We start from the raw sequence: 26,578 nt of genomic DNA on the forward strand, positions 1-26,578 counted from the left end.
TCACCATGTTGGCAGCTAGATCTAGTCAAATACTTCGAAACCGTGGTGCTCAGCGGTTTTTCCAATCATCTGCCCGGGTGTTGGCCGACGTACAAGTCACTGTCGACGGCAAGACTGTCAACATAGAAGCCGGCTCTTCAATCATTCAAGCTGCCGATAAAGCTGGTGTAACGATTCCTCGTTACTGTTACCATGATAAGTTGGCAATTGCTGGTAACTGTCGTATGTGTTTGGTCGATGTCGAAAGAATGCCCAAGTTGATTGCATCATGTGCCATGCCCGTCCAGAACGGGATGGTGGTTCATACCGATTCCGAGAGAATCAAGAAAGCTAGAGAAGGTGTGACAGAAATGTTATTGGAAAACCATCCATTGGATTGTCCAGTTTGTGACCAGGGTGGTGAGTGTGATTTACAAGACCAGTCACAGAGATATGGAAGTGACAGAGGTAGATTCAAGGAGTTGGTGGGTAAGAGAGCCGTTGAAAACAAGGCAATTGGTCCTTTGGTTAAGACTTCCATGAACAGATGTATTCACTGTACCAGATGTGTTAGATTCATGAACGATGTGGCCGGGGCCCCAGAATTGGGTACGGCCGGTAGGGGTAACGATATGCAAATCGGTACTTATATTGAAAGAAACATCAACTCTGAAATGTCTGGTAACATCATTGATTTATGTCCTGTGGGGGCCTTAACTTCCAAGCCATATGCTTTCAGAGCCAGACCTTGGGAATTGAAGAGAACTGAAACCATCGATGTGATGGATGCTATTGGCTCCAACGTTAGAGTTGATGCCAGGGGTATTGAAGTCATGAGAGTATTACCTAGATTGAATGATGAAGTTAACGAAGAATGGATCTCCGATAAGTCCAGATTTGCTTGTGACGGTTTGAAGACCCAAAGATTGACTAATCCTTTAATCAGAAATGGTAACTCCTTTGATGTGTCTACTTGGGATGAAGCCTTGGCCAAAATCACCGAGGCTTTCAAGACCATTCAACCAAAAGCCAATGAAATCAAAGCCATTACTGGTGCGTTAACTGATGCCGAGTCTATGGTTGCCTTGAAGGACTTACTCAACAAATTGGACTCTGAACACGTCACCACTGATGTTCAGTTATCCACCGATGCCACTGGATTCGATGTCAGAGCTAACTACATTTTTAACTCCACCATCGATGGAATTGAAGATGCCGATCAAATCTTATTGGTGGGTACCAACCCCAGACATGAAGCAGCTGTGTTGAATGCCAGAATCAGAAAGGTGTGGTTGAGATCCGAATTGGAAGTCAGCCAAATTGGTGAAGAATTCTCTTCTACCTTCGGATTAGACCATTTGGGTACTGATTCCAAGGCCTTGAAGAAAGCTTTGGATGGTGGATACGGTAAAAAATTGGCCCAGGCCAAGAAGCCATTAATCATCGTTGGTTCTGGTGTGGCAGACTCTGAAGATTTGAGTGCCATTTACAAGATTATTGGAGAGTTTGCTTCAAAGAATGCCAACTTCAATTCCCCAGAGTGGAATGGAGTTAACTTATTACACAGGGAAGCTTCTAGAGCCGCAGCTTTAGACTTGGGATTCCAAACCGTGTCCAAGCAAGTGGCAGAAACAAAGCCAAAGATAATCTATTTGTTGGGTGCTGATGAAATTGCCAACAAAGACATTCCAAAAGATGCCTTTGTTATTTACCAAGGACACCATGGTGACTTGGGTGCGTCATTTGCCGATGTCATCTTACCCGGTTCAGCTTACACGGAGAAGTCTGCTACTTATGTCAATACCGAAGGTAGAGTTCAAACCACCAGAGCTGCTGTTAACCCTCCAGGAGTTGCCAGAGAAGACTGGAAGATCATCAGAGCTTTATCTGAGTACTTGGGACAAACATTACCATACAATGATATTTATGCCATCAGATCTAGATTGGGACAAATTGCCCCACATTTGGTGAGACATGATGTGATTGAACCAACCTCATCAGAAGTTGCTACCATTGGTCTCAAGGATATAACTACCAGAACCAAATCCATAACCACAGTTGGTGTACCATTGAAGAATCCAATTAAGAACTTTTATTTCACTGACGTGATTTCGAGATCTTCTCCAACCATGGCTAAATGTATTGGGACCTTTGGAGCTAAAGTCGATAAAATTATCGACGAAAAGCCCCAAATCGACATGGCTTAAAAAACCTTAGACTTATTTAATTACCAACCTATCACTGCATTATTCCATCCGTCCTCTCCATATGTAATCTACATAGACAAAACAGTAACTATATATACACATGTTCTAGAGCTGGTTTCGGGCGTGGCCGAGATGGTAAGTTCAAATGATAAGAAGCGAAAAACAAAAACATATTCTTACACACAGCCAAAAGATAAGCACACAATAAACTATATTGTATCGATATGTCAACAAAAGAGGCTCGTTCCAATTCGATGTCTCCGGAGTCGGATCCCACAGCCTTCATGAACAAGTGGAGGCAGACCAGGGCCTGTGCTCGGTGCCGAAGACTTAAAATGAAGTGTGCTTTTGATAACCCTAATTTTGGATCCTGTAAGAGATGCTTTAGAAGTGGGTTTGACTGCTCTTTTGATAACGACCCCACGGCAAAGTTTGCCAGAAAGAATCGAAGGGCTTCTCCAATGATGGTGGAGAGTGTCAGTCCCGGAATCACTTCTGAATCTATTGTGGGCTCTAAAACTGGAGACCAGATTTCTCAAGTGCAGAATCTTGTAAAGTTGGTCTCCACGTCTTTAAGCTCGTTGGAGCACGATTTTGCCATTGTACCATCGATATTGGAAGGTGATAAGTCGAGGTTGCAGAAATTGGAGCTCAGCTTAGGTGATGTCTCCAGTAAATTAAGTAATATCATGAAAGCCACCAACTCCAACAGTCTTAGGCAGTTTCAAGATTTTCACAAGACTTCAGCTCTTCAGGAATGCCCGTACATTCCATTCGGATCCAACATAGTGGAAGAAATCACTCAGAAGCACAAACTCGTGAGTATAGAAGAGTTCAGAATACGGCACCAATTCTTTCTCGATGAGATGCTTTCGTATTACCCCATCATATCGTTTTCCAAAACTATGACCGATTTCGACTACCTATATGAAACAGACCCGCTTTTATTAACGGGCTGTGTTTATGTGACTACAATCAATGACAATGGGCTTTTTTCTCGGATCAAAGAGAAGCATTACAAATTGTCTAATGAGGCGTTGAATCAAATGTTGAACTACTACTTGGAAAGCTTTATCTCGTATCATGTTTACATTAAGGCCAATGATTTCAACTATAGGTTGGTGGATTTGTGCTTGATATTATCGCTCTGGTGTTTGCCAACCACAAACTCGGGTCATTTCAAGAACCAATTCCACTTATTAATTGGGTTCAACATCTCGTTGTGCATTGATTTGGGAGATATTTCCAAAAGCTTGATCAATAAACTGTACACGAATATCCCCGTGTTGGGGGATGCGACCGAACAGAGGAATCACTTGAGAGCATTTCTAAGTGTGTATGTTTCTTGTGGTTCCTTGGGATTGTCGTTACCCAGATTCAAAGTAGTGAACTGGACTACTCAACATCACACAGCAGTAACCTTTTTGATGAAAGAAGGAGAAGTGGATGGAGTGAAGTTACCCACACGAAATGACCGGTATCTATGCTACTTTTCTAAAGTCATCAGATTGGGCCAAGAGATCTTCAATTATTTCAGTCCAAGTATGATGGATACAGCTCTCAGTAAGAAAAGAGATGCTTTATTCAATAACATGCTCGACCCATATACTTCATCATTATCCCACACCAAGTTTGTATTGGATAACTACGAACAGCGACTTTATTCTCTTCTCATTGAAAGTGGTTTTATGGACTCACCAGAGCCTGAAAGTGGAAAGGATCAACCCAAAGAAAAGTACTTGCTTTCTGTGATATACTACCAGCTACTTATGATAGTGTATGATAACTTGGTGAGCAGATATTTCTTGAGTGAGACAAAGGGCCAGGGCTATTTGGCCGTCAACACAATGCAAGCACCTGAAAGTGTCACTCCTGTTCAATACATTGTGAAGTTGATCAAATTGTGTGAAAACTTGTTAAAGTCCTTCATTATTCTCGGCCAGGAACGTACTATTAACTTACCCACATTCTTCTTCTACCGTCCTATGCACTCATTGATTCTTTTGATAAAGTTGAGGATCTTAATCAACTCGCTGAACCTCACCAAATGGTCTCCGATGATAGAACCAGAAGACTTGAAAATCAATGCTGAGGTGTACTTCGAAGGAGTTCATAAACTCATTCATGAAAGTCAACACAAGTACAGTTCTATTGTGTGTCTGAGAATGGCAATTATCTTATCCAGAATCGAAAAATGGATGCACTTGTCAACGGGAAAACGGTCTTCCCAGCCTTCTAGATCACAAGATCAAGTTCAAAGCGAAAACTCCAATTTGGTCAGGATGATTGACACCAGTAAAGAAATCGAGAATCTCAGAGATCCCAAAGAGGAAGCTATGGAACATAACAAAGATAACAATAACATTGCTCAGGAATTTGCTCTGGAAGCAAGTAGTGATGTCAATCCTGAGCGTCCTCCTATTCCTTCACAAGGAAGTCTCTTCTCCAATTCTCTCCAGGAGATATTTCAGACAATTGATTCTGATGTCATTAATTTTTTGAATCCATGGGACCCTATGGATCTTGACATGAACAATTCCGGGTTTGATGCTTCCTTTGTGTCAATGAATATGAATGAGTTTCAGAATACTCCAGGGTCAGGTATGGGATCTATGAACCCCAATGTCAATGGAGGTTTAAACAACCTTAGCCTGAATCTAGGCAACAATATTGGCGGCGACATGGGCCAGAATGGTGGTGCATGGTGATAAGTTTTATGTATTTTAGGTGTTTATGTATAGTATAATTAGAATTTAAACTTCCTTGCAGGCTTTGCTTGAAGTTCTTCTGTTTTTGTTGTTTCTTCTGTGGGGTTGTCATCATTAAGTTGATACTTTCGTTCAGATTCAAGCAACCCATTGGTAGATTCAGCTTCATTCTCTTTGATAACCGTGTATAGAGTTTTGTTTTTTGACGAGTCATTAGAAGGCTTTTGGTGGATGACAATTTCATCACCAGTATCTTTACTACTTTCCTCTTCAAAGTATGTGGGTTGAACGGTGGGATCAGGCTCGCTCTCATCATCGCTCTCATCCTCATCACCATCATCTTCATCTTCTGAAGATTCTTCAACTTGCACATCTCCCCAATGGCCATCATCGGAGTCTTGTCCATATACTTCATGATCATTAACCAAATAGCCCACATTGGCATATGTGATATCGATCCCCGGAATGAGTAAATGAGAGTAAGTGGGTGGTTTACCAATCTGACTCATAGTCGATATCCACGGAGGAGGAGTTTTCCCGTTTTCTGGTAGCCCCATGGCTTTTAAAAGCTCCACCGAAAGCTTTCCAGGTTTTACCTCTGTGAGTTTATCTTCATTTTCGTCAGTGGTTTCTCTTCCTTCATAGTAAACGTCACCATATCCCAAAAGCTTGGGTCTTGTTTGGTATTTGAAGAAGGCATCGTGAAGCTTTTGGTAGTCAATATCTAATTTCCCCATTTTCGGCTGAACCTTTTCACGTTGCTGCTGTCGAAGAGTCAGCTCATCAGAACTATTTCTCATGTCTTGGATACCTGTCTCAAGAATGTAGGATGGGAGCTGAAATGGAGGTCTCTCGACACCTCTTTTTCCGGCCAAATAGTCTCTTTTTGAAGACCAATGCAGAGGTACTGGAACAACATTTAGGTTCAGTTTTATGGATACCAACAAATAAGGATCATTTGCATCAACATCGGCCCATTCAACCACCTGAGGGTTTCTAGCCACTGCCTTGAGATGGGCCATGGATACCTTATTCTGTCTTTGAAGCTGCGATTTCGACTCTATGACATCTTCATCTTCTAGCTCAAACTCATCGGAATCCTCATCCAGAACAAGATCTTTATCTTCGTCTGTTTTGGCCACCAAATCACTATAATTCGTACTATCATTATCCTTTTTCTCATTAGAGCCCTCAAACTTGCTGAATATACTCTCGAATTCTTTGTACAAGTTACTTTCGACCAGAGGGTTTGGTTTCACATCTTCATCTTTATTGCGAGTATCTGCACTTTGCGAGATCGGGGGTGCGTGTAACTTGGGAACTGGTTTCTGTTCATCCGTGTCATTGCTGTTCAACTTTCGCTTCTTCAACTTCTCCCTACGAAGCTGGTTCTTCAGAAGTCTTACTTTGCTCATGCTGATAAGATGAAGATGAGATTCGCGCTGTGCGAATACAAGAGAAGAGGAAGCGACGCAGAAGAACTACATTTTGAAACATGGAAGAGAGAAGAGACGAAGACACGCAGGTACGTGGACAGAGGTCACATCTAAAAATCGTGTTTCTACTATTCTCCAATTGGGGTTTGTTCGTATTAACATCATTACAGCTACACATCATTGTGGAAATTCAGCAGTAAACATCACAAATCATCCATTTGTGACCTGATCTTCCGGATCTTCACAGAGATACTCTCCAATCTGTCGGTAATCTCGTCGTCATTCTTGACCAATGTCTCGAGAAGCTGTTTGGCTTCAGTGTCTATGCTCAAGGCCACGTCGAACACGGTATTGACCGCCTCCTTCTTGAAGCCACTCGTGTCAGACACATCTCCCGCCACCTCTCCATCGTGAAGCTGTGGTGTTGTGAGACCCACCGTGGCGTTGGCATCATTCAATTCAAGTGAGGATGTGCTCATGTTTTGGATTGTGATCCAGAAATAAAAGTTCGCGAATTGTTTGGCCAGTTGTTATATGGTGAGCTGGACTAGAATAACGGTATTTGCATTTTGGGTGTCACTATTCCAGGCCTCAGACGTGGAGGAATTGAAGTTTCGATTGAAGTACAACCACAAATCCGCGAATGTGGATATTGATAGCTGGCTCTTGGGCAATCAACCCAATACGTCCTACGAAATGGTGAACATTAACAACCAAGATTCCAATGTCGTGTGTTTCCTACCCAACTTGACAGATGACTCGGTTATAAAGCAATTGAGTGAAGATGAGAGCAAGGAGATAAGGCCTCAGCGCTCCGACAAGGAATTGCTCCGGGCGGTGATGTCTAACTTCACTAGTTATTTGGATACCAAGCGGTGCACTTTCACCACCGGATTGAATGATGGATACTGGACGTATGCATATTGTTTTGGTGATAAAGTGATACAATTCCACGAAGACTTGACGGCGTTTCGTGAAAGCGGGCAGCACAAGCCCGAGAACCCCGACTTTGTCTTTGTGTTGGGAAGATTCAACGGAAGTCAGTCACATGTTCCAGAAGTTGTCAATCAAGGAACACCCGATTCTCGAGTAATTAACATCGAGGACTACGAAATCATCAACGATCCGGTGGTGACGGCCGGGTATCGGAGTCGATCTCCCAAGGCGTTGAGGCATGTTCTCAGAAATGGAGAAATATGTGACTTAACCCAGGAACCAAGGACCATCGAAGTAATCTACAGATGTGCTCAGTCACTGGATTTTAAAACGTCTGTTTTTTACGTCAAAGAACAGAGGACTTGTGAGTACACGATGATTGTTAACGTCCGGGGTCTTTGTGAAGTGGAAGAGTTTGCTCCGTTTGCAGATGAGAAGGTGGTGGACATCATATGTGATGTGAAAAACACTAGTAGGGGTTTTGGGTTGGCAGAGTTGGCCGGTAATGAGTTGGTATTCCCTCGGCCTAACTCCACGCAAGTGGACATTCAAGACTTCAATTTAATTCCTGGTGGGAAAGGGTTTTTCTGGGGAAAACCCAAACATCACGGACGGTCAGAGTCCCTATATGACAAAAGATTTGTCGTATTCTGTGATAAAGACATGCGCCTGTTTATTGAGACTTTTCCAAGAGTGTTCTCCGATTCTATGGAATTCAAACAGGAATCCCCCTTTCCTCTGGAGGACAAGGACAGGGTTACATGGGATGATACTTTTGTGGCATGGTACGAAGTGTACAACTATAGCGGAGAGTTTTTGTTTGTAGTGAAAGTTGCCCGAAAGAACAACTTGCACACTAAAGAAATCACTATCCAGTTGGTGGATCCATTCACTATGATGGACCAAGACGGAGATCCGGTGGAAGTTTCAATCCCTGTGGAATCGAGAGGACTTTACCATTTCGAGAAGTTTTCCAAAGAGATTGAGCAGACCAAAACTTTGATTGTGACAATGACAGTGCCAGGTCAGTTTGCAGCCGTAACCAATGTGGCACAGTTAAACGTATTGTGATGCTATTGAAATTATTGCATTTCAAAAAAATGCTCATCCCATCAACTGGTTTTTTTCACACCCAGAATGACTTATGACTCCCAAAACTCACACATATATATATTAACACCTCTATATAAGTCGCTGACCTGTTTTGTTTGTATATACCATCTATAATAAACGTAATTGATACTCTACTGAGTTGCTGACCCAAGCAGGTCTGAAATATACGCGTGTGAACGCGCCAACCGCACAATTGAGACTGGAAAAAATTAGTAGGATGCGCACCTTAAAATTGATAGTGGCCTCACACAACTGCGAAGAACAAGTGAGACCATTTGTGCTTTAGACAACAGCTCGTACAAGAATCTGAACCACCATGCTTGCAATTTCTCTCGTGTCACGTGCCCGTTCCATGACGTTGGCATGTCCGACTTTGCAGCCCATCAGACACATCTCGTTTCTCAAACGGCTTCTCGTGTTGAATGACAATACCGATTCCGATTCTTCAGAAAAAATATATCCCTGGGACGAGTCTCCGTATGAAGACTTGAGGACCAGGGCCGCCTACATCCGTTCCACCGCTTTATGTCCCGTAACAGAAAAACCTGTCGATTACGTTTGTCCCATATCAGGAATTCCTACTCACCATGATCATCAGGCGTGGGCAAATGATACCGAATACCACAGCAAGGAGAAATATGAGTTGTTGAAGAAAGTAAACCTTTATGAACACGACTTGAGATCCGGCCGGGTATTTGATGAGTTTGTGTTTCCTGGAGCCCAAGAACATGACTTCATGACCAGTTTGAGTAACTGGGATTCGTTTTTCTACACCAGAGACTTCAATCCTATGAACACGGAATTTAACATGGCAGCTGCCACCAAGGTGTTGACATATCCTATCACCATTGCGTCGGTGTTGCACAGATTGACTCCCTATTTCTTACAGCCCAAAGGACCTTTATCGTTGGAAGGGTTGAAGTCAGTTGCAGCGTTGAAGTATTCGCTCTACCCTCCGTACCAAAAACATGAAGGTGCTAACGTCTACAAAGAAAGACCCATCAGAATTTTCATTGTGGGGGCCAAAATGGAGGCGATGTTGCCTGGATACGTGTGGAAACAATTTGGATACTTGTTTCCCGAAAGTAAATTCGAATTCCATTTCATTGGTCCCGAATGCTACTTTGACAGAGCCACCAAGAGTTTTTCTGCCACCAATGAACCCAACGGCAGGGCATTAGTCGAAAGATATGATGAACAGATCACCTTACATTACCATACCATGTACTTCCATGAGTTGTATAATTTCGGTGACTTGTTCCCATTTGACCCATACTTAGATGTGTTTTTCATGTTCCACCCTGGCTTCCAGACTCCAGACAAGCCACACTGGGACAAGTCGTTGAAAGGATTGTTGGAATCCAAGTGTGCTGTGTACGTGACTGGATACCATCAAACCGACACATTAAGAGAACGGGCGTGGTTATTGAACCATCCATTGGCGGAAGAAATGGACATCTTAATGGATCAGACCCAGAATGTGTTTGGGTCTACCAAGATTGATTTGGTTGACTCTAACCCCACCGAAACTTTCCAGGCCAACGATGAGATCTTTGCATTCAGAGGAAAAAGATACCATGCCATCAAGAAGTAACTTGTATTAAAAACATGTAAATAGCTCCACCGTACTGTAACTAGCATACATATATGTGATTTAGAAATGGGTTTTTGTAGTCGCGCACAGATTGCCATCACTAATACCAGCTAATCACTAAAATGAATACTCCGTTTACACTTCAGCTTGAGGTTCAGGAGATCAATTATACGTCGGTAACGCCTTTATTGGGTCGGGACACATACGATGTACGAGTGACCCTTCGAAACACGGTCCAGGACGTGATACATCTGATCTGGTCTCGCTCACCTAACTTTCAGCTAAAACCTCCATTTCTCTCCATAAGAGACCAGTCCAGCTCCTGGATACCAGGCTCTCCTTTCAGTGATATTCTTCACACAGAAGAAGCTCCCACAGCTCCGGTCACCTCCTTTAAGTTAGTGATAGACTATACGCTTTTCCATTCCCGGTCTATTCCTGCTCGAGATCCTGTTGAAGAGTTGTTTGAAATCCTAATTCAATGGGACGATACCCAGGGACATACCAATACGATCGCCATCCGCGAGTCGTTGGACTGTAAGGTGAGCGACTTGAAAGACTACGTTGCCCAGGAGCGGAATAAGAGTTTTCCCAATGAGCCTCCGGTGGATGGTAGTTACTTTAACTTGAGATATTGGGCTGATGATGAGGTTGTTGGTGACGACAGCTTGACAGTGTCAGACATCATGTGCCTTGATGTTACACCCAAGGAATCGGTTTTGTTTGAGTTGCTGTATGATCTCGGACTGGTCGATTCTGAGTCGGAACCGGAGTTAGAGTCTTCAAGCACCCGATTCTTTATCAACATACGCTCAGATGTGCCCACTTTGCAGAACGAGTCAAGTTTGTTTGAAGTCAACCTGCACACCACTTTGAGAGACTTTGTGAACCAGGTGATAGAAAGAGCTGATAATTTCCAGGTGAGGAGGACGTTTTTCGATCAGGTCAAGTTGAAGTACTCTGGAATTCTTCTTACGGTTCCTGAAAACTATGGCCACACGTTATTGGAGCTTTTGGGCTTGAACGAGGAGACACTTGCGGCAATGAGGAATGTTGTGGTATTGGATTTGGCTGTGCATAACCATTTGAGTGGAGTTGAAGGTGGGATATTGAGTAGGCAGTTTTGGAACGACTTACGAAGCGAAGACCGATTCCAGTTTTATCCTACTATAATGGACGACCTTACACCTTTGAACGACATAGGTGTCGATGAGGGACTGACTATGGCAGTTGCTCCGGTGAGACCTTTTAGAATTGTCACGGATGGAGGAGATCAATGGGGGTTGACAGGTGATACTTTTGAAATGGTGGAGTCTGAAGATTTGGGGAATGGGACCAAGAGAATTCTAGTTGATCAAGGAAGTTATTCAACGGTGGACTATGAGTTTTCCTTGACTTTACCAGGGGAAACCTCACCTATAACTGTGGCCCTCAATTCTTCTCAGTGCATAGTGGTTTCGAATTCGATTCATCAACCATATGTACTAGTAAATCCTGCTGGAATTGCCAAACTCAACCGGTTTTTTGGGTCGACTATTGAACCTGCCCAAGTTGTTTTATATGACTCTACAGTTTATCCTGCAACGTCTACCGTCATTCCCGATGTTGATGTTGACCACGTGCCGGGTGACGATAATGTCCCACAGGAACCCCCAGCTCCACAGAACCAACAAGATGTGCGTGCCAATGTCCAGGTAATCAACAGAAGACAGTTGATGAGAATGCTTTTCAGGTTCTTCGGCATGAACCAACATCAAGCGTATATGCGGCTACTTAGAATTGGATTGTTGGTCTACCTCTTCCAATTACACTCTTGGGAATGGACTTTATGGAAGCGTGTGTTGATTTTTTCCGGTACGCTTTCAGTGTTGTATCATTTATTAATCAAAAGCGGACAAACCGCTGAGAGGATCCGGTATTTTGCATCCAGAATTAATTTTGGCCATCAGTGGCCTCGGGTTGACGCAATTGTACTAACGGCTACTGGTGCTCTCTGGAGTGTTGACCGCAGGAGAACTCGCCTTTTACAAATCATGAGAACTACATCGTTGAAGTATGCGGTTTGGCGTACAAGGGACTATGAGTACATCTTGGTCAAGTTCAACAGACAAGATACAATTGGATTTTACATGAAAGAAACCATAACGAACGTTGGCAAGGATATGATGCTCTTTGTAATAACGTTGCTTCCATCAATGGTTCCTCTTGTGAACCTGGAGATGGAGAAGTACAGAGAGCTGGAGAATGATAATTTGGAGCGGGAAATCATGGACTTATACGGGCGGTTCGAGAAGAACAGAGAGTTGTACGAGGCGAAAACTGGCGAGGAGTTGGGTCTTGAGTTTGACATTGGAGCGATTGTAGAGTACAAGGAGAGACGGGAACAGCAGGAACAGGCACAAGAACAGGCACAAGAACAGGTACAAGAACAGGTACAAGAACAGGTACAAGAACAGGCACAAGAACAGGCACAAGAACAAGAACATGATCCAGAAACCCCACAACATGACCCGATCGAGGACTCCGCTACCGAGACCGAAGTCCAGTACCAGGTATTTTTAGACCAACTCCTCAGATTGCAAGCAGTCTACAATCAATGCACCTCGAGGCTCAACCAAGTTTCGAACCAGATTCCAGCCCCAAATCAGCTTTAGACATAAGCAGTCCAGCCTTCTTACCCAAAAATAGAACATGCCAAATTCCAGGCACCCGTTCACAGAAGCTGGATCAAGCTCGATACGGCCATGGAATACCAGCATATACTTTCAAGAACATTATGTCCAGCTTAAATATATATTGAATTGGTCTCAACCAGCGCGGCTACATACAGGAGGCTCAACTTCACCTGTTTGCACACCACGGGTATACGATCCTAAGGCGACCCCTTAGGGCGATAGACGAGGAGCGGTCTGAAAACTAACAGTCTTCTAAGTATTCGTAGTCATAGTAACCGGTTGAATAGAAAAAGTGAAGTTTGTTTGGGAAATCGACAAAGCTGGCTAGACGATTTCCCAAACCGGCCGCGCCCATCGCTAAATGCACTAATACCAGCGTCGTTCGTACAGCGAACAAACGATTATCGCGCTGAGTACCGCACATAAACCACGTAGATACAGGAGACGTTGACGCCTCCGTGCGCACACTTTGTTGTTTATGGCTGGCTTTGTTATGTTTTGGAATGGCCGTGAAAAGTTTGTCGTTATCTTCAAGTATTTAAATGGCTACAGATTTCTAAAAGTTTTATTTTTTCATCATCTTCCTGATAATTTCAAACTATAGTCTTTCGTTAAAAATGCAATTCACCACCGTCGCTTTATTGTTCACCGCCGTTGTTTCTGCTACAACTGTCACTGAAACCGACCTCAGTTCCACTTTGGTTACCATCACCTCTTGTGGAACTGAAGTCACCGACTGTCCAGCTGCTACTTCTTCTGCTGCCAACACCACTGTTGCTAACGTTTCCACCTGGGAGGGTGCTGCCAACAGACAATACGCTGTTGGAGCTGCTGCTTTGGCTGCCGGTGCTTTATTAGCTTTATAAGTCTAAAGGCTTTGGGTTAATGGGTTCTTATATAGTGTAGATTTGGGTTAATACAAACAGCTAAATATTTACCTGGCGATATTTCATGTAGTTACTGGAGACAGGCCATTTGGCTATGTTGGCTTTGTTATCAGCGGCAGGCCGTGAGGCTGTGTTGACAATTTGTTATCAGTGGCTATTGAGGGTTGCGATATTTCATCTAATTACTGGTGACAGGTCGTTTGGCTATGTTGACTTTGTGTTATCAGTGGCTATTGGTGGTGATGTGCGCAGCCAAACTGATAGCAAAAATTGCAATCGTCAGTATTCGCTTAGGAAATGTTAGTACGCGCCGAACTGCTGTATTCATCAGTTAGAATACTCTGTGCTGGAGGTGGCTGACTGGAGCTGAAGTTCTGTCTCATACACCCTAGTGTATACTCATGCCGCTGTACCTGGTGCTGCTATATTTCGGTCGCGCAAATTACTGCTAAAATCATTATGAAGCTCACCGACGAGAGCAAGGCGTTTCACTACGCAGTCTATGCGGTGGTAAACCAAATCCCCTTCGGCTGTGCCACCAGCTATGGCCACATTGCGTATCTTATCGGAAGACCCCAAAATTCCCGTCTCGTAGGCGCGTCCTTGAAACACTGCCACGAAATTGTGCGGCAGTTGAACCTACAATCTTCAGAAAATGATCTTATAGACATAGATCGCTTGCCCTGGTGGAGAGTCATCTCAGCCTCGGGAATAATTTCTCCTCGTGGAAATACTGCTGGCGAAATCTTACAAAAAAACCTTTTGACACAAGAAGGAATTATTGTGGAAGGCACCAAAGTGCTGTTGGATGAAAACGGCTGGTTTCCAGACGATGTGGACTTGTAATTACCTTGTAATATGTATTAATAAATATGTATAAGAAATGTTTCTGATAAATCAAGTATCCTTCTAGTTACTAACTTTTCGAGTCTTCTTCTTCGAGTTCTTTTGCGGTTTGATCAGTATATTTTGCATCTGCATTTGAACCCTCTTGGCCTCTTCTTCCCACCACCGAGCAAATTCTTGTTCTTGTTGAATCTCTTGTAAGCTTTTCCGCTGGAGTTCATTTTGTCTGGCTTCTTCAATCTTTAGTGACTCTTCAAGCATTATGTCTATGAGTGAAAGGCTGCCTGAATCACTCTCTATAGAAACGTTCGCTTCTTGACTTACATCTGTGCCCGCTCTAGGCGATGGAGAAGCTTTTGGCAGGGGTGACTTGGATCTCCTCTTGGCCTTACCAAGAGTGGGAAACGATCGAGTGTCCTTGGCTGGTTGAACAAAACTTGAGGTGCTACCCTCCGAACCCCAACTGAATGTCTGTTGGACAGGTGTTCCAACGGGCTCATCAAATGTCTGAATGGCGAGCTTTTTTCTTTCCTTTTGGGAAAGTTTAACACTAGGTGCCATCTTAGGTTTTTGCTTTTTTGTAAGCCAGTCAGGCTCTAAACTGACGGAGTTCACAGATTGAAAAGAACAACTTGCAGCAGCTTTGTTCATATGAAGAGGTTTCAAAATTGAAGACCCGTTGGACTTGGATGCCCATTTGGAATGGGGACTAAGGCCTGTAGCAAAAGATGTTTGCTCCGATGGCTTAGGAACTGGCTTGGGAGTAGGAGCTTGCTTTCCAAGCACAGGAAATAATGCTTCGTGGTTGTTGTTCTGGATTCGTGAAGAAGGTGCATGCACTGGTTTTCGGACACTGGTGGAAACAGAAGAAGCCCGTGTCAAGTCCGAAGTCGAGGAGTTTCCAGACGAAGGAACAGAATTCAAAGTGGAGGGAGGGCTTATTGATCTTGCCAGATTCAAGCTGAAGTCCACCGTTTTTTTGATATTACCATTGGACTTTTTCCGAGATGACTTCACCACCTCAAAGTCATCCTCTACATCAATAGCACTTTCATTTCCATGTTGTTGTACTTGTGTCAAAGCTGCTTTTCTGATTTCCGCAAGCTCATCTCTGAGTTCTTGGTGAGAAGAGCTTTTTCTGGAACTCTTCCTCTGCCGCTTAGGTTGATCTGTCTTTATGTCCATCTTCACGTCAATCAAAGGTTCAAAAGACAGGAATCCTCTAGCATCACTCATGAAATGCTTATTGAATTCCTTTTGGTTATAAATGAACTCGCTTACCAATTGATTTGATATAGCTCTATTTGCAGAAGTAACAACTTCAGTTCCAGTAGTGGTACGTAAGTGCTCGCCTTGGTCGGTATCAAACAAGTCAATCTCGTTTTCAAGTTTAACCAACACTTCGTTGGGAATAGCAAGGAAAGTGGGATCCAATAGTATAATCTCTAAGTTGTTGAAAATATACCAACAGCAATTGATGAACAACTTTTTGGCCTTTAAATCATTCGAATACGTTAATAAAACAACAACATTCTCTAAGGATATCAAATCTTTAATTGCTACTTGACAAAGGTTTTTGAGTTGGAACAACAATAATTCATCCGCTATTTGGATGATTTCAAGTAAAGCACCAATGAATTCGTTCTTGTTATCACATTTTTGCCTGAGATCATTAAAGACTGAATAATCACTGAATCCATACATGTGTTTCAAAACTAGGTTGAATTGACATTTACTTACCTTGTCAAACTCTAGAAAATTGAGTCCCGGATTCCATCTACTTGCCAATGTGGTTTCAAAGAATGCAGATCGACTAGTGAGAATAAATGATGAACACTTGACCTGACCATCAGCTAAAATAACTGTCAAATCCCCGTCCTCTTGATCTACCTCATATAAAGACCTCATATCCTTCAAGAATCGTTCATCCTTTGTTAGGTTTCCAAAAAGATCAAATACTTCGAACAATCTTCCCAAGTTTTCAAAATGGTGCTTGATTTCCTTGATGTCAGATGGACAATGAATTCCAGTGGGATAATCATCCCATATTGATATCACTCTGTTTGTGTAAATGAAATGAACCAATATTAGAGCTGCTTTGACATTTATACCAGAATTGAAAATCAACCGGTTTCCAGAAAATTGTCCACTAATATTCCCCTTAACAAATACTTGGTCTTCCAGTACTTGAAGGAGTTTCTTGAAGAATGGTGATCTGACTCTGAATATCCGCTGGTGAAAACCTATACCCATATCTGGATGATCCTCAAACAGAATAATTGCATCATAATTCTTATCTTCTTGTTGAATGTTTTCGGAGAACTGCTCTATGAATAAGCTAATGGGAGAAATCTTCAAGTATTGTTTTTTCAGTACCATATCACTTTCAGCAATTTGCTCATACGTGAATCGAGTCCTGACTCTTTTATTGTTTGTGGCATCAAATTTGTTAGAATACCTGTTGAACAACACGTCCATTTTAAGTTTGGTGTCTTGCACTTCTGTACAATCTTCATCTTCGCTTTCATATTCGTCTTCATCGTAAACAGGGTATATGTAGTCTGTAATGTACGAAATACTCCCATTCTCCGACAGAAACAATTGGTTTTGTTTCCGGTACAAGTTTGGTTCATTCAATATACTCAAATATTCAATGTCTTTCATGTACGTGTTTGCCTGGATTTTCAATGGAATTTGGTCAATGTCATCCCTGATGAACCCAAATGAAGCAAAGTTTTCATCACATGAAACCCTAGTTATTTTGTTGACGTAGTCAATACGTCTGAACTTGTTTTTAATAGGAATAGGCAAGGCAGTTTCTGACATCGAATTCTTTCTGGTTCGGTTATTGGAATCCTTCATGAAAACCAACCCACTTGCGGTGGTTAATGCTATGGAACCATCGACAGAAGTGTCACAATCAGTAACCCTTAAGTCCCGGTCGTGTGACTTCCAGAGGGAGGAATACCTCAAACTCTTGGACATTTTAGCTAAATTGGAGTTCACATCAACGGAAAATCCAACAACATCTCCACTATCCAACAATAAAGCAATATTCTCGTGGGATTTCATGCAAACTTTCACAATTACAGCTGGTTTCGACAACTTTGCTGGGCAGAAAATATGAAAGTTCTTGTCAAGCGAACCTCTGGACTGAACCCGTGGAAGCTTGACATGTTGGTTCTGGAAATAGAGGTGTAGCTCATTGTTGCTTGTTACGACACAAGTGCAAGCCTCACATGTTTGAACGAATTTGATTTCATCTCTCAAGGTGATGCACCTTGGTTGATGCTGAATGGAACCTTTGAAAGTTGAGCCATAGACCTTATGGTCCAAAGAATCCTTAGCATCTTGGGGGAATCCCATTTGCCCTATATTTAATCCCCAGAAGAAGATATCAAACTTCGTGTACACCAAAGAGTGAATTTTTGAAGCGGCTGTACCTCTTATGTTCAAAGAGTTTTTCTTCAAATCACCACCATATACCAACCTGGGTTCTGCCTCGAACGGCTCACTGAACTCCTTTGAAGTGTTCGTGTTAGAGTTGTTGATCAGTTTGTACCCAATCTGGCCATAAGAGTTCAATCCCCAGGCAAACACCTCGTTGGAAGTCGTCACCGCTAAAGTGTGGTCAGTAGATATTGAGAAGTCCTTTACTATCTTCTTCTCTGTCTGACCCACGAAAAACTCAATCTTCTTGAACCGGTAACTATTGTTCATGTTATCAATACCATGACCAAGTCTTCCTCGAGATCCTATACCACACGAGTAGAGAGACCCATCTTTGGTTAGAATGACAGAATGATTTTTGGACAACTTAACTGCCTTAAATCGTGGTTGGTCAAGGTAGTCTTGACTGTCCTCTTCACAGAACGTACTGTTCATGAGTTTGGAAGGGATATGTCTATCGGTTGAGTCACCCACTCCTAAGTTATTATTTAAATTTGATCCAAACATGTAGATATCCGATCCCAATCTCTTAGGATCCCACCAGTTGTGACGATCCTTAAGAGAGCGTAGCTTCCTCGTATGATCTGATGTCTCTTTACCTTCTTTACCTACTTGGGGATCTTCCTGTAAAAATCTTTGACTGAAAAGTATCTCATCTTGCTCGGTAATATGGTCTGGAAACCACATCATGTTCTTGAAATCATTGTCTAGTAACTGAAGGGGAGTCGTTCTTGCACGGTCCTTACATCTTATTAGGTCGAACAATAACGAATTGTTCACCAATAGAAGCGAATTTGTTCCTGGGTTTGCTGTCTTTAAATAATCAAGAAGGACCTTATAACAAGCGAGTCTCTTAAAAAATATGATATAATGAAGACAGTTCCAGCCGCTTTCATAGTCGGTTTTGCTAATGATACTTTTGATTTCAGGATTCTTGAGTAAATGTCGGAGCCAGTCGCTTCTGTTCCATAAGATAACTAGATGTAGGATATTTCTTCCCAACACGTCTCTAGTAGCCAATTTATCTTTAGTTAATTTAGACAACGACGAGGGAGCAAAAGTCGAAGGCCTGGGATTTGGAGGACTTATATTACGTTCATGGTGTGCTTCTGTTGTCATGCTGGTCTTACCACATCTGATATCAACGGCTTTTAAACACTGGAAAGAATTAGAAATATTACTGCTAATAAATAAAGCACGAGTATCAACGATATCAAATCAGTGCGCACCATTTACTAACCCAAGTCAGATTACGATATTGGAGTGGTAGATATATATACTAACAGAGGGTAAATACATGCTATGGACAACTTCACTCTTCCAAATTACTCATCATCAACTCAATCTCCTTGGCGTCGATGTCATCGTTGAACGGATCATCACTCATAAGGGGAATTGCAGCCATATCTTCATGTTGAGAAATGTCGTCGTTCTGTTCCTGCTTGGTTACTTTCAATTCTTCGAGTTCAGGTAAGAAGAACGAGCTTGCAAGAGGCCTTTTCTTTATGGAAGTGATCTTACCGGTCGGTGGCAATCTTGGTCTTATATTCCTCTGTTTCTGAGGCAATTCTTCGTCATCAATTAAGGGTAATTTGCTTATCTCAGGAAGCTCCATAGATAAGCCATTTTTCTTTTGCACCTTAATGAAATGTGCCTTTGACTTTTCAAGTAATTTATGATAAAATGGCCTTAAAATACCAATCTGCTTGTCAACATCGGTACCGTAAAGTTTGTTTACTTTGTAGTCTTTCAAGTCATCGTACTTTTGGGATTTACTGGTAGCTCCATCTGAAGCGTAAGATGTACGGAGCCTGGAGTGTAACAAGTAAACTGGAATAGAAGAACTTAACATGTGGAATTCTTTATCCAAGCCTAATTCTTTGAAACCAAAGAAATCATCACCTAAGTCATTGGAAAAATCTCCCGTCATGAACTGATCACTGTTATCATTAAACGATTTCTCATTGAAATTTTCCAAACCAGGTCTTAACAACTCCTTGAGGAAATTGGACAATTTTGCCCTTAAATCAATAAGCTTGTTGTATTGGGTTAAAAGCCTTTCGTTTACAAATGTGTACAAATCGTCGGGCTTATTGACACCATTTTCAATCAACGAAACAAGCAACACTTCACTTTTGGGAAGCCTGTTTTTTGATATAGTTTCCAGATGAGACTTAACGGAGTTAACAAGGTTACTCAAGTACCTTTCTGCTAATTGAGTTAAAGTATTCACAGCAAAAGGTTCAGCTGATTCAAATCCAGTTTGCATAATCATCTTTGCAACATTTCTACGCAATACTGAGTATTGAATCTCTTTGTCAAACTCTTCATGGTTTTCGAGCTTTGATATAGGATCCAAATCTACTTCTTTAATCTTTTCGATCTCGGGTTGCCGCATTTGTGTATGGTGTACAAACTGTTGGGTTTGCATTTGTCTGACCAAGGAAATCTTGAAACATATTCTTCTGATTTCTTGCATCTCGGTAATATTCTTCAAATAAACCGAATTCAACCCATTTTCGGTGCTCAAGACAAACTGTGACAGACTTTGTTCCATTTTATTAGCAATGTAAGAATCCACAATCTTTTGCTCGTGCCTTTCTTGCTCCTGATTATCCACACCTTTGAAAACTAGACCCGGCAATCCTCCTGTTATGTCGTACTCTAACAAGTAGGGCTCATCATTTTCAAGAAGGTTTCCTTTGGAAACCACTTGCTTGTTGGTTATATACTCATTAAAATTCGCCATCTCATTGGGTTCACGTAAAATAGCAGGAGCGTCAAAGTTTAGCTTGAACTTGTCATCTTCATGGAAAAGTTCAGCTCTAGCAGAACAGTAGTGAGCTCGAGACTTTGCTGTCAAGGTTTTCCATGCTTGCAACTCAGGATCCCCTTCATCATCTTCATTCTGATTATTGTTTGTATTGTTTTCTTCATTTATCTCATCGTTCTCTTCTTCTTCTTCTTCTTCTTCCACAGGAGCAGTTGTTACAGCAGTGGTGGCAGAAGTCTGAACTTCCGGTACGGGAGTTGGTTCGACCAAGATAGGCGTTTCATCCTTCTCATCTTCAACGGGGGTTTCTACTGCACTTTCAGGCGATCCAGCGGTGGATTCATGTTCCAACTTAACGTCATTATTCCTGGTTCTTTTTCTTCCTTTCTTTGAAGACTTTCCCTTGCTGGTATCGTTGTTGATATCGTCCTTTTCTTCATCTCTTTCAATTTCAGACCGGAGCTTGATGACAATATTAGGGATATGGGGTATCAACTTCAACGACTTCTTCTGCATAGCAATTGCATGGGCCCTCAAAAAGTGTTTGGGATCTGAGTTGTACAAGAGACAGTTTGACCAAATCAACATGATATCGTCAACAAATTCTTGCTTCGAGTTATACTGTAAGTTCTTCAACTTCTTCATGACAGTATTCAAGTCCATTGGAGTTTTGATGATCAACCCATAGTTTGGCGCTTCTCTTTTGCTGACTTTGTTCAAGAAGGGGGTTGAATGCTCCGTATAGCTTCGCAATTCTAATATAACCTTTTCACAAGCGTCGTACAATTCTTCTTGTCCTACCCTATCATCATTTGCCCACTTTCCTCTGTTTTTCTTGACATCCATGAACAAAGTTCTCAATTCATAGTCATTCAAAGGAATCTGGTCACGTTTGGCCTGAATAGTCCCCAATAAATGCTTCAACGAAGAACCAGTTGCAAACGCAAATTCTATACCACTTCCCGAATCATTAGAGTTGGAATAGGTGGTGGACTGGTCATTTTTGTTTTCAGGAGCTGAGGTCTTTTCAAGTTTCATATCAGACTTCTCAAGTCTCCGTCTTTTGATCAAGGTTTCTCGATCATATTCAAAGTTGTGGTACACTTTGTTGAACTCTTTGATTAGATTTTCCTGGTCCTCTAAATTTTCGCTATTGCTCTCCTGTTGGTCCTCGGCACTCTCTGACGTTTGTTCGTCCTTGGCAAATATGGAACTCGGCACTTCTAGTATTAATTGATTTTCTTCGTTAAATTGGATGTTTTCGTTATCGGTGTCAACGTTCATCTTCAGACTCTCGTTGTCCTGAGCCTGGGCTTCTCCGTCGTCATCGTCATCATCATCATCGTAGTCATCGTCCTCTTCTCTCACAACAGGCTTTTCTACCTCTTTTTGTTGTTCATTTGAAGCATCAGCTCTACTCTCAGTGTTGAGTGAGTCCAACAAGTCATAATCATCGTTGACTTCATCAATTGCATTGGAAGACTCATCGAGGTTTTTGGAAAAATAGTAGAAGTCTATTGCCTTTTCGTACAACAAGTATCGAATGTGAGATGCCATTCTTTTGGCAGTTCTACTACCATCTTCGATATCAATGTCAACGTCAATGTCATCATTTAAGTGGGAAGAGTCATTTGGCTCCAGCGTTGACAGCTCAGGATTATCCAGTTCGGTGGTATTGGCTCCACTTGTCGGATGGACCACTTTGAAGTAAACGTTCCCCTCTATGAAGTTGCCCCATATCGTGAAGTTATCCAACCCGATTAGATAACTTAGGAGCTTTGACTGGCTCTCATTTAGAAAGTTTTTGAAGAATTTGGTTTCATTTAGTTTCTTCGACAACTTGAAGAGCTTGCGAGTATCATTCACTTGGAATGATACCAATTTATCCATGGTGTTTGAACAGGATAATGCTGAATATAGAAGGTGTTGATGCAGAGGTAGAAATTTCCAAGTCGCGAAAATTGGGCTTGAGGGCTGCAAATGGGTGTATTAGAGAGAAGAAGGATATATGGTATGTAAACTCTTAGAAAATGTGGTGTATCTGACTCTTGGACTAGGTGAAAAGTTACTGGTTTGTTTAAATGTTTGAAAATGGACACGAACTCGGGTTTGTAAAATTGTATAATATTTAGAGGTGCAAACGCAGTAACAATCAGCAAATATACGTTTACCGACGCATCAGTGGGTACTACACATGAAAGGACATTGATATGCATAACGTATGTTTGTAGAAGCTCCCAGCAACTGCTACTATTGGAAATCAGGTTAAAACATAATTTTGCTCATCTTCACATAACCACTCTCACTCGACATATATATGGAATAATATACACTATATACGAGTAAATGTATTAAGATAATATATGAAACCCGGTAAATCCTTTATATGCTGGAAACACACGAGACTTGAAGAGTCGGATAATAAATCATTAGGTTAAAAACAACTAAAAAGTAGTTGATTCATACCGCATACTTCTTGGTCCACTCCTTAGCAGTGGCTTCATACTTGGCTCTATCGTTCTTGTAGACGTTGGCGATATCTGGCACCAAGGGATCATCTGGGTTAGCATCCGTCAACAAGGAACAAATAGACAACAACACCTTTGAAATGGTTAAAGCTGGAGACCATTGATCCTTCAATATGTCCAAACATATGTTACCGTTTGCATTGATGTTAGGATGATAGATCTTGGTGGTGAAAGCGATCTTTGGTGGCTTAAATGGATAGTCGGTTGGGAAATGGATCGATAAAAAGAATACCCCTCCAGCGTATGGAGAGTCGGCAGGACCCATGATGGATGCTTGCCAGTGATATAAATCATCTCCGACTGGGCCGGCAGAGCAAGATGAGGGTGGATCTCTATAGGGAAAATAGTTAGTAATCCTGCAATAGGTTTATTGAGGTGGCCACTTTTATAAAACAGGGGACTCCCGAAACCGGCTCCCTCCTAAGTGGTGAAATCAAGGAACATACCTTCCCAAATCAGCTAATTCCTTATTAATACGCTTTGACGACATGGAGAGTGTGGTTGTTGTGAATTAAAAAAACTCCAATATGATAGATAACACAAAAGTTGTCTGAAGTAAATTTTTTTGGTGCACGGGAAATCGGTATATATTGGTTTTTGTCACAAGGAGTGTAAGTGACGCTTTTTCCCGTCGACGTTCGAAACTTGTGGAATAAAGGAGAAGCGCGCGCGAACATGGTGTAAAGGCTGGTGCCACCATGGCCCTGTGGTACGGTGGCGCTGGGCCCAACCAGTCCCCGATGAGCAATTTTAGTGGGACCTAGGCCTGGGTCATACACGACCTATCTTTACTTGCCTTTAAATGGTAGGCATTCAGCTAGAAATATATAGGCTATTTAGTCAGCCTTAGAGCAATCCTTTGGTCCCAAAATATGTCACCCCCGGCATCTGAAATATTAGGTCGCTCTCTAATAGGTTCGCATCACGTGATGTATATTATATTTTATCGTATACACGTGAAAAACATCCTAGAAGCCTCTATACCCGTTACCTGATCGTAGACAGCCTTTATCCCTCCTTAAATCCCCCCTATTGGTATTTTTGTCAGCAACTTTCCTCATGTTATTACGTTTGAAACCTCCAGGCGGTTTGCAGCTATGGTGCGGGTTTCCAATGGGGGAATGCCGCTAAGATTACAATCTGTATTTACTTACAGAGGGGGACTTTAGGCATTCTTCGTTTAGCCACTAATTGATCGGCCCATTGTTTGGTATCTGTACACATCAACTGTTTGTGGCTGAGGTGCATCAAGACCGTTTTCAGCGTATTTGAGTTCGTTGCAGATCCTTCAAATGATCTTTACTTTTGATTCCAAGAAACAGTCTAAAACTGATAACCACTTAAGTCTGAGGAAACGTCCTCCCCCTTCTTTCGACTCCACTGGAGCGCTTTCGGCCCCATCTGCTTTCAGGGTGCTAGAAGATGACGGATTCACGTCTTTCAAACAAACCAAACGGTCTAAAAGAGGGTGCTTGACTTGCAAGATTAGAAAGAAAAAGTGTGATGAAACCACACCTGTATGTTCGGATTGTTCCAGGCTCGGGAAACGGTGTGTTTATATTGACTACGATAATATGCACCCCAGTGAAATCAAGAGTTTGAAAGAAATGGTTGAAAAAAGTGAAAGCACATTGAAGCTCAGGAAGAGGAAAAAGCCATCTCAAGACCAAGGTAGCCCCGGACGAAAATGGGTCAGAACTGACGTTGAATACACTCCTCTCATCACAGCGGAAAGCCCCATGGCAAACTTCAGCAGCCCCAATTCCCCCAATATTATAAACCTACTTAATAATGAGATTGAGGAAATCATGCCAAAACCTAAACAAAAGGTGGAGCCGGAACAAAAGGAATCTCTGGACTCTCCTGACGACGCGCTATGCGTGGAAGAAATGGGTGGTGTACACTATGTGGACAAGCTTGTGAAATACTCGGCAACTTCGCCTTCGTCTTCTCAACAAAATAGTCCTTTCATCACATCGTACGATATGATCTCATTTCTTAAGGAAACGGTTCCTGACTTCTCATTCGGTAAGTCTTCCCCTTTGGAGATACCCCTGGCACCGGCCAGCCCACTAGCTGCGTTTGCAAATCTTGATTTCTCCCAGATGATATCGACATTGAACCACCCGTCTCCAAGAATGACCCCTACTGTTCTATCAGACCTCTCCAGTAGAGCAAACTACTTGTACGATTACTATGTGCATGTGATTTGCCCCAAGATATCGGTGGCACCCACTCTGGCAAAACATGGAGATAATCAGTATGAACGAGTGTTCCTCCCACTCGCACAAAATGACATTGGTGTGATGTACAGTATATTATCATGGGCATGCTTTGCTCTTGGCCGTGAAGACGATATAAAAGAAGGAATGGAATATATTCGGTTGGCTATCAACCATTTCTTCTCTAACAAGTCAACAGAGAGGGCCATGGTGGTCAATAAGTTGGCATTGCTTCTAATTGTATTGGGAGCAGAGATTTGTAGGGGTGATGTGAAAAACTGGACTAGATACATGGACTGGGGATCGAATCTACTTCACCAGATTGGAGGTCTTGGAAGCTTCAACAAGAGCAAAGAGGAAATCTGGCTTATATCGAACTTTGCTTATCATGATGTTCTATCAAGCAACAAGGCTGATAGGGGACTTTATTTTTCGGGTGAACAATATGATCGGATCTTCTCTCATGATTTGTCTAATGGGATCATGCATCCATTGGTAGGGATTGCCAAGGATATATACATCTGTATTGGGATGATATCTACGTTGGTATTTGAAACCAACCAAAAATTAATGACCCTCAATAATGAGTTGAATGAGAAGAATGTTAGTGATTCTCCCAAAACCGAAGTGGGGATTGGAACTTCCGATATAAACAAGTTTGAAGAAGAATCGGATCTCAGTAATCATGCTAAAGTTAACGAGATTCTTCTTTCGGTTAAGGCCAGTGCTATGGAATTGGATGCAAAAATAGAGGCTGCAAAACCTAATTCTGAAGACTTGATCAATTTAACCGACCAGGAGTTCGAATGGCAGATCACATTGTTTGAAACCTTCAAGTTGAGTGCCAAGTTATATTTAAGGCAAGCCATTCTTCGGTGCAACCCGTCTTCTTTAGAGTCTCAAATCCTCACCAACGATTTAGTCAAGTGTTTGGACATCATCTTGGGGTCTCCTGTTCAAACGGTGTTGTCATTCCCAGTATTTATGGCTGGGATTCATTGTGTAACGGTTCTTGATAGACAGTTTATGACTGCTAGAATCGAACAGTACATTCGAACTTATGGTCCTTGGAGTTTGACCAGGGTTCGGGCGGTGATTGAAAAAATCTGGGAATTCAATCCAAAAGGTGACACAGTTGTGGACTGGCATGGAGTATTGAAGGAATTTGGGTGGGAAATTAACTTTGCTTAAACGTTTCCTAAAAAGAGACATCAAGTGTATAAT

At 42.1% G+C, this 26,578-nt stretch overlaps 11 protein-coding genes across 11 annotated transcripts; 6 read left to right on the forward strand and 5 right to left on the reverse strand. All coding sequences in view use genetic code 12, as the record gives it.

Annotated features, from left to right (window-relative positions):
- Positions 1-5: 5 nt before the first annotated feature.
- NdufS1 (ndufs1 NADH-ubiquinone oxidoreductase subunit) lies at positions 6-2,186 on the forward strand (the record flags this gene model as incomplete). The annotated part of the gene is made up of 1 exon (XM_006683823.1): positions 6-2,186. One exon carries the CDS (start codon positions 6-8, stop codon positions 2,184-2,186), a length of 2,181 nt encoding a protein of 726 aa, XP_006683886.1.
- A 224-nt stretch (positions 2,187-2,410) lies between these two features.
- On the forward strand, positions 2,411-4,894 carry PSN45_002763 (uncharacterized protein; the record flags this gene model as incomplete). Its single annotated transcript, XM_066157933.1, has 1 exon — positions 2,411-4,894. One exon carries the CDS (start codon positions 2,411-2,413, stop codon positions 4,892-4,894), a length of 2,484 nt encoding a protein of 827 aa, XP_066014030.1.
- A 38-nt stretch (positions 4,895-4,932) lies between these two features.
- Positions 4,933-6,309, reverse strand: PSN45_002764 (uncharacterized protein; the record flags this gene model as incomplete). The annotated part of the gene is made up of 1 exon (XM_006683821.2): positions 4,933-6,309. The coding sequence occupies one exon, from the start codon at positions 6,307-6,309 to the stop codon at positions 4,933-4,935; it is 1,377 nt and encodes a 458-aa protein (XP_006683884.1).
- Positions 6,310-6,533: 224 nt separating this feature from the next.
- Positions 6,534-6,809, reverse strand: PSN45_002765 (uncharacterized protein; the record flags this gene model as incomplete). The annotated part of the gene is made up of 1 exon (XM_006683820.2): positions 6,534-6,809. The coding sequence occupies one exon, from the start codon at positions 6,807-6,809 to the stop codon at positions 6,534-6,536; it is 276 nt and encodes a 91-aa protein (XP_006683883.1).
- A 217-nt stretch (positions 6,810-7,026) lies between these two features.
- YOS9 (Protein OS-9) lies at positions 7,027-8,337 on the forward strand (the record flags this gene model as incomplete). The annotated part of the gene is made up of 1 exon (XM_006683819.2): positions 7,027-8,337. One exon carries the CDS (start codon positions 7,027-7,029, stop codon positions 8,335-8,337), a length of 1,311 nt encoding a protein of 436 aa, XP_006683882.2.
- Positions 8,338-8,695: 358 nt separating this feature from the next.
- Positions 8,696-9,973, forward strand: MSS51 (translational activator for mitochondrial COX1; the record flags this gene model as incomplete). Its single annotated transcript, XM_006684040.1, has 1 exon — positions 8,696-9,973. One exon carries the CDS (start codon positions 8,696-8,698, stop codon positions 9,971-9,973), a length of 1,278 nt encoding a protein of 425 aa, XP_006684103.1.
- Positions 9,974-10,095: 122 nt separating this feature from the next.
- PSN45_002768 (uncharacterized protein) lies at positions 10,096-13,514 on the forward strand (the record flags this gene model as incomplete). Its single annotated transcript, XM_006683816.2, has 2 exons — positions 10,096-12,558; positions 13,212-13,514. 2 exons carry the CDS (start codon positions 10,096-10,098, stop codon positions 13,512-13,514), a joined length of 2,766 nt encoding a protein of 921 aa, XP_006683879.2.
- Positions 13,515-14,444: 930 nt separating this feature from the next.
- Positions 14,445-18,966, reverse strand: PSN45_002769 (uncharacterized protein; the record flags this gene model as incomplete). Its single annotated transcript, XM_006683815.2, has 2 exons — positions 14,445-18,900; positions 18,962-18,966. 2 exons carry the CDS (start codon positions 18,964-18,966, stop codon positions 14,445-14,447), a joined length of 4,461 nt encoding a protein of 1,486 aa, XP_006683878.2.
- Positions 18,967-19,143: 177 nt separating this feature from the next.
- Positions 19,144-22,494, reverse strand: SPT7 (Transcriptional activator spt7; the record flags this gene model as incomplete). Its single annotated transcript, XM_066157934.1, has 1 exon — positions 19,144-22,494. The coding sequence occupies one exon, from the start codon at positions 22,492-22,494 to the stop codon at positions 19,144-19,146; it is 3,351 nt and encodes a 1,116-aa protein (XP_066014031.1).
- A 570-nt stretch (positions 22,495-23,064) lies between these two features.
- UBC4 (Ubiquitin-conjugating enzyme E2 4) lies at positions 23,065-23,622 on the reverse strand (the record flags this gene model as incomplete). The annotated part of the gene is made up of 2 exons (XM_006683814.2): positions 23,065-23,464; positions 23,579-23,622. 2 exons carry the CDS (start codon positions 23,620-23,622, stop codon positions 23,065-23,067), a joined length of 444 nt encoding a protein of 147 aa, XP_006683877.1.
- An 802-nt stretch (positions 23,623-24,424) lies between these two features.
- On the forward strand, positions 24,425-26,545 carry PSN45_002772 (uncharacterized protein; the record flags this gene model as incomplete). The annotated part of the gene is made up of 1 exon (XM_006683813.1): positions 24,425-26,545. The coding sequence occupies one exon, from the start codon at positions 24,425-24,427 to the stop codon at positions 26,543-26,545; it is 2,121 nt and encodes a 706-aa protein (XP_006683876.1).
- Between the last annotated feature and the right edge of the window lie 33 nt (positions 26,546-26,578).

This window comes from Yamadazyma tenuis, chromosome 3, assembly GCF_029203305.1.
Source record: "Yamadazyma tenuis chromosome 3, complete sequence".
NCBI classification, from domain to species: Eukaryota; Fungi; Ascomycota; class Pichiomycetes; order Serinales; family Debaryomycetaceae; genus Yamadazyma; species Yamadazyma tenuis.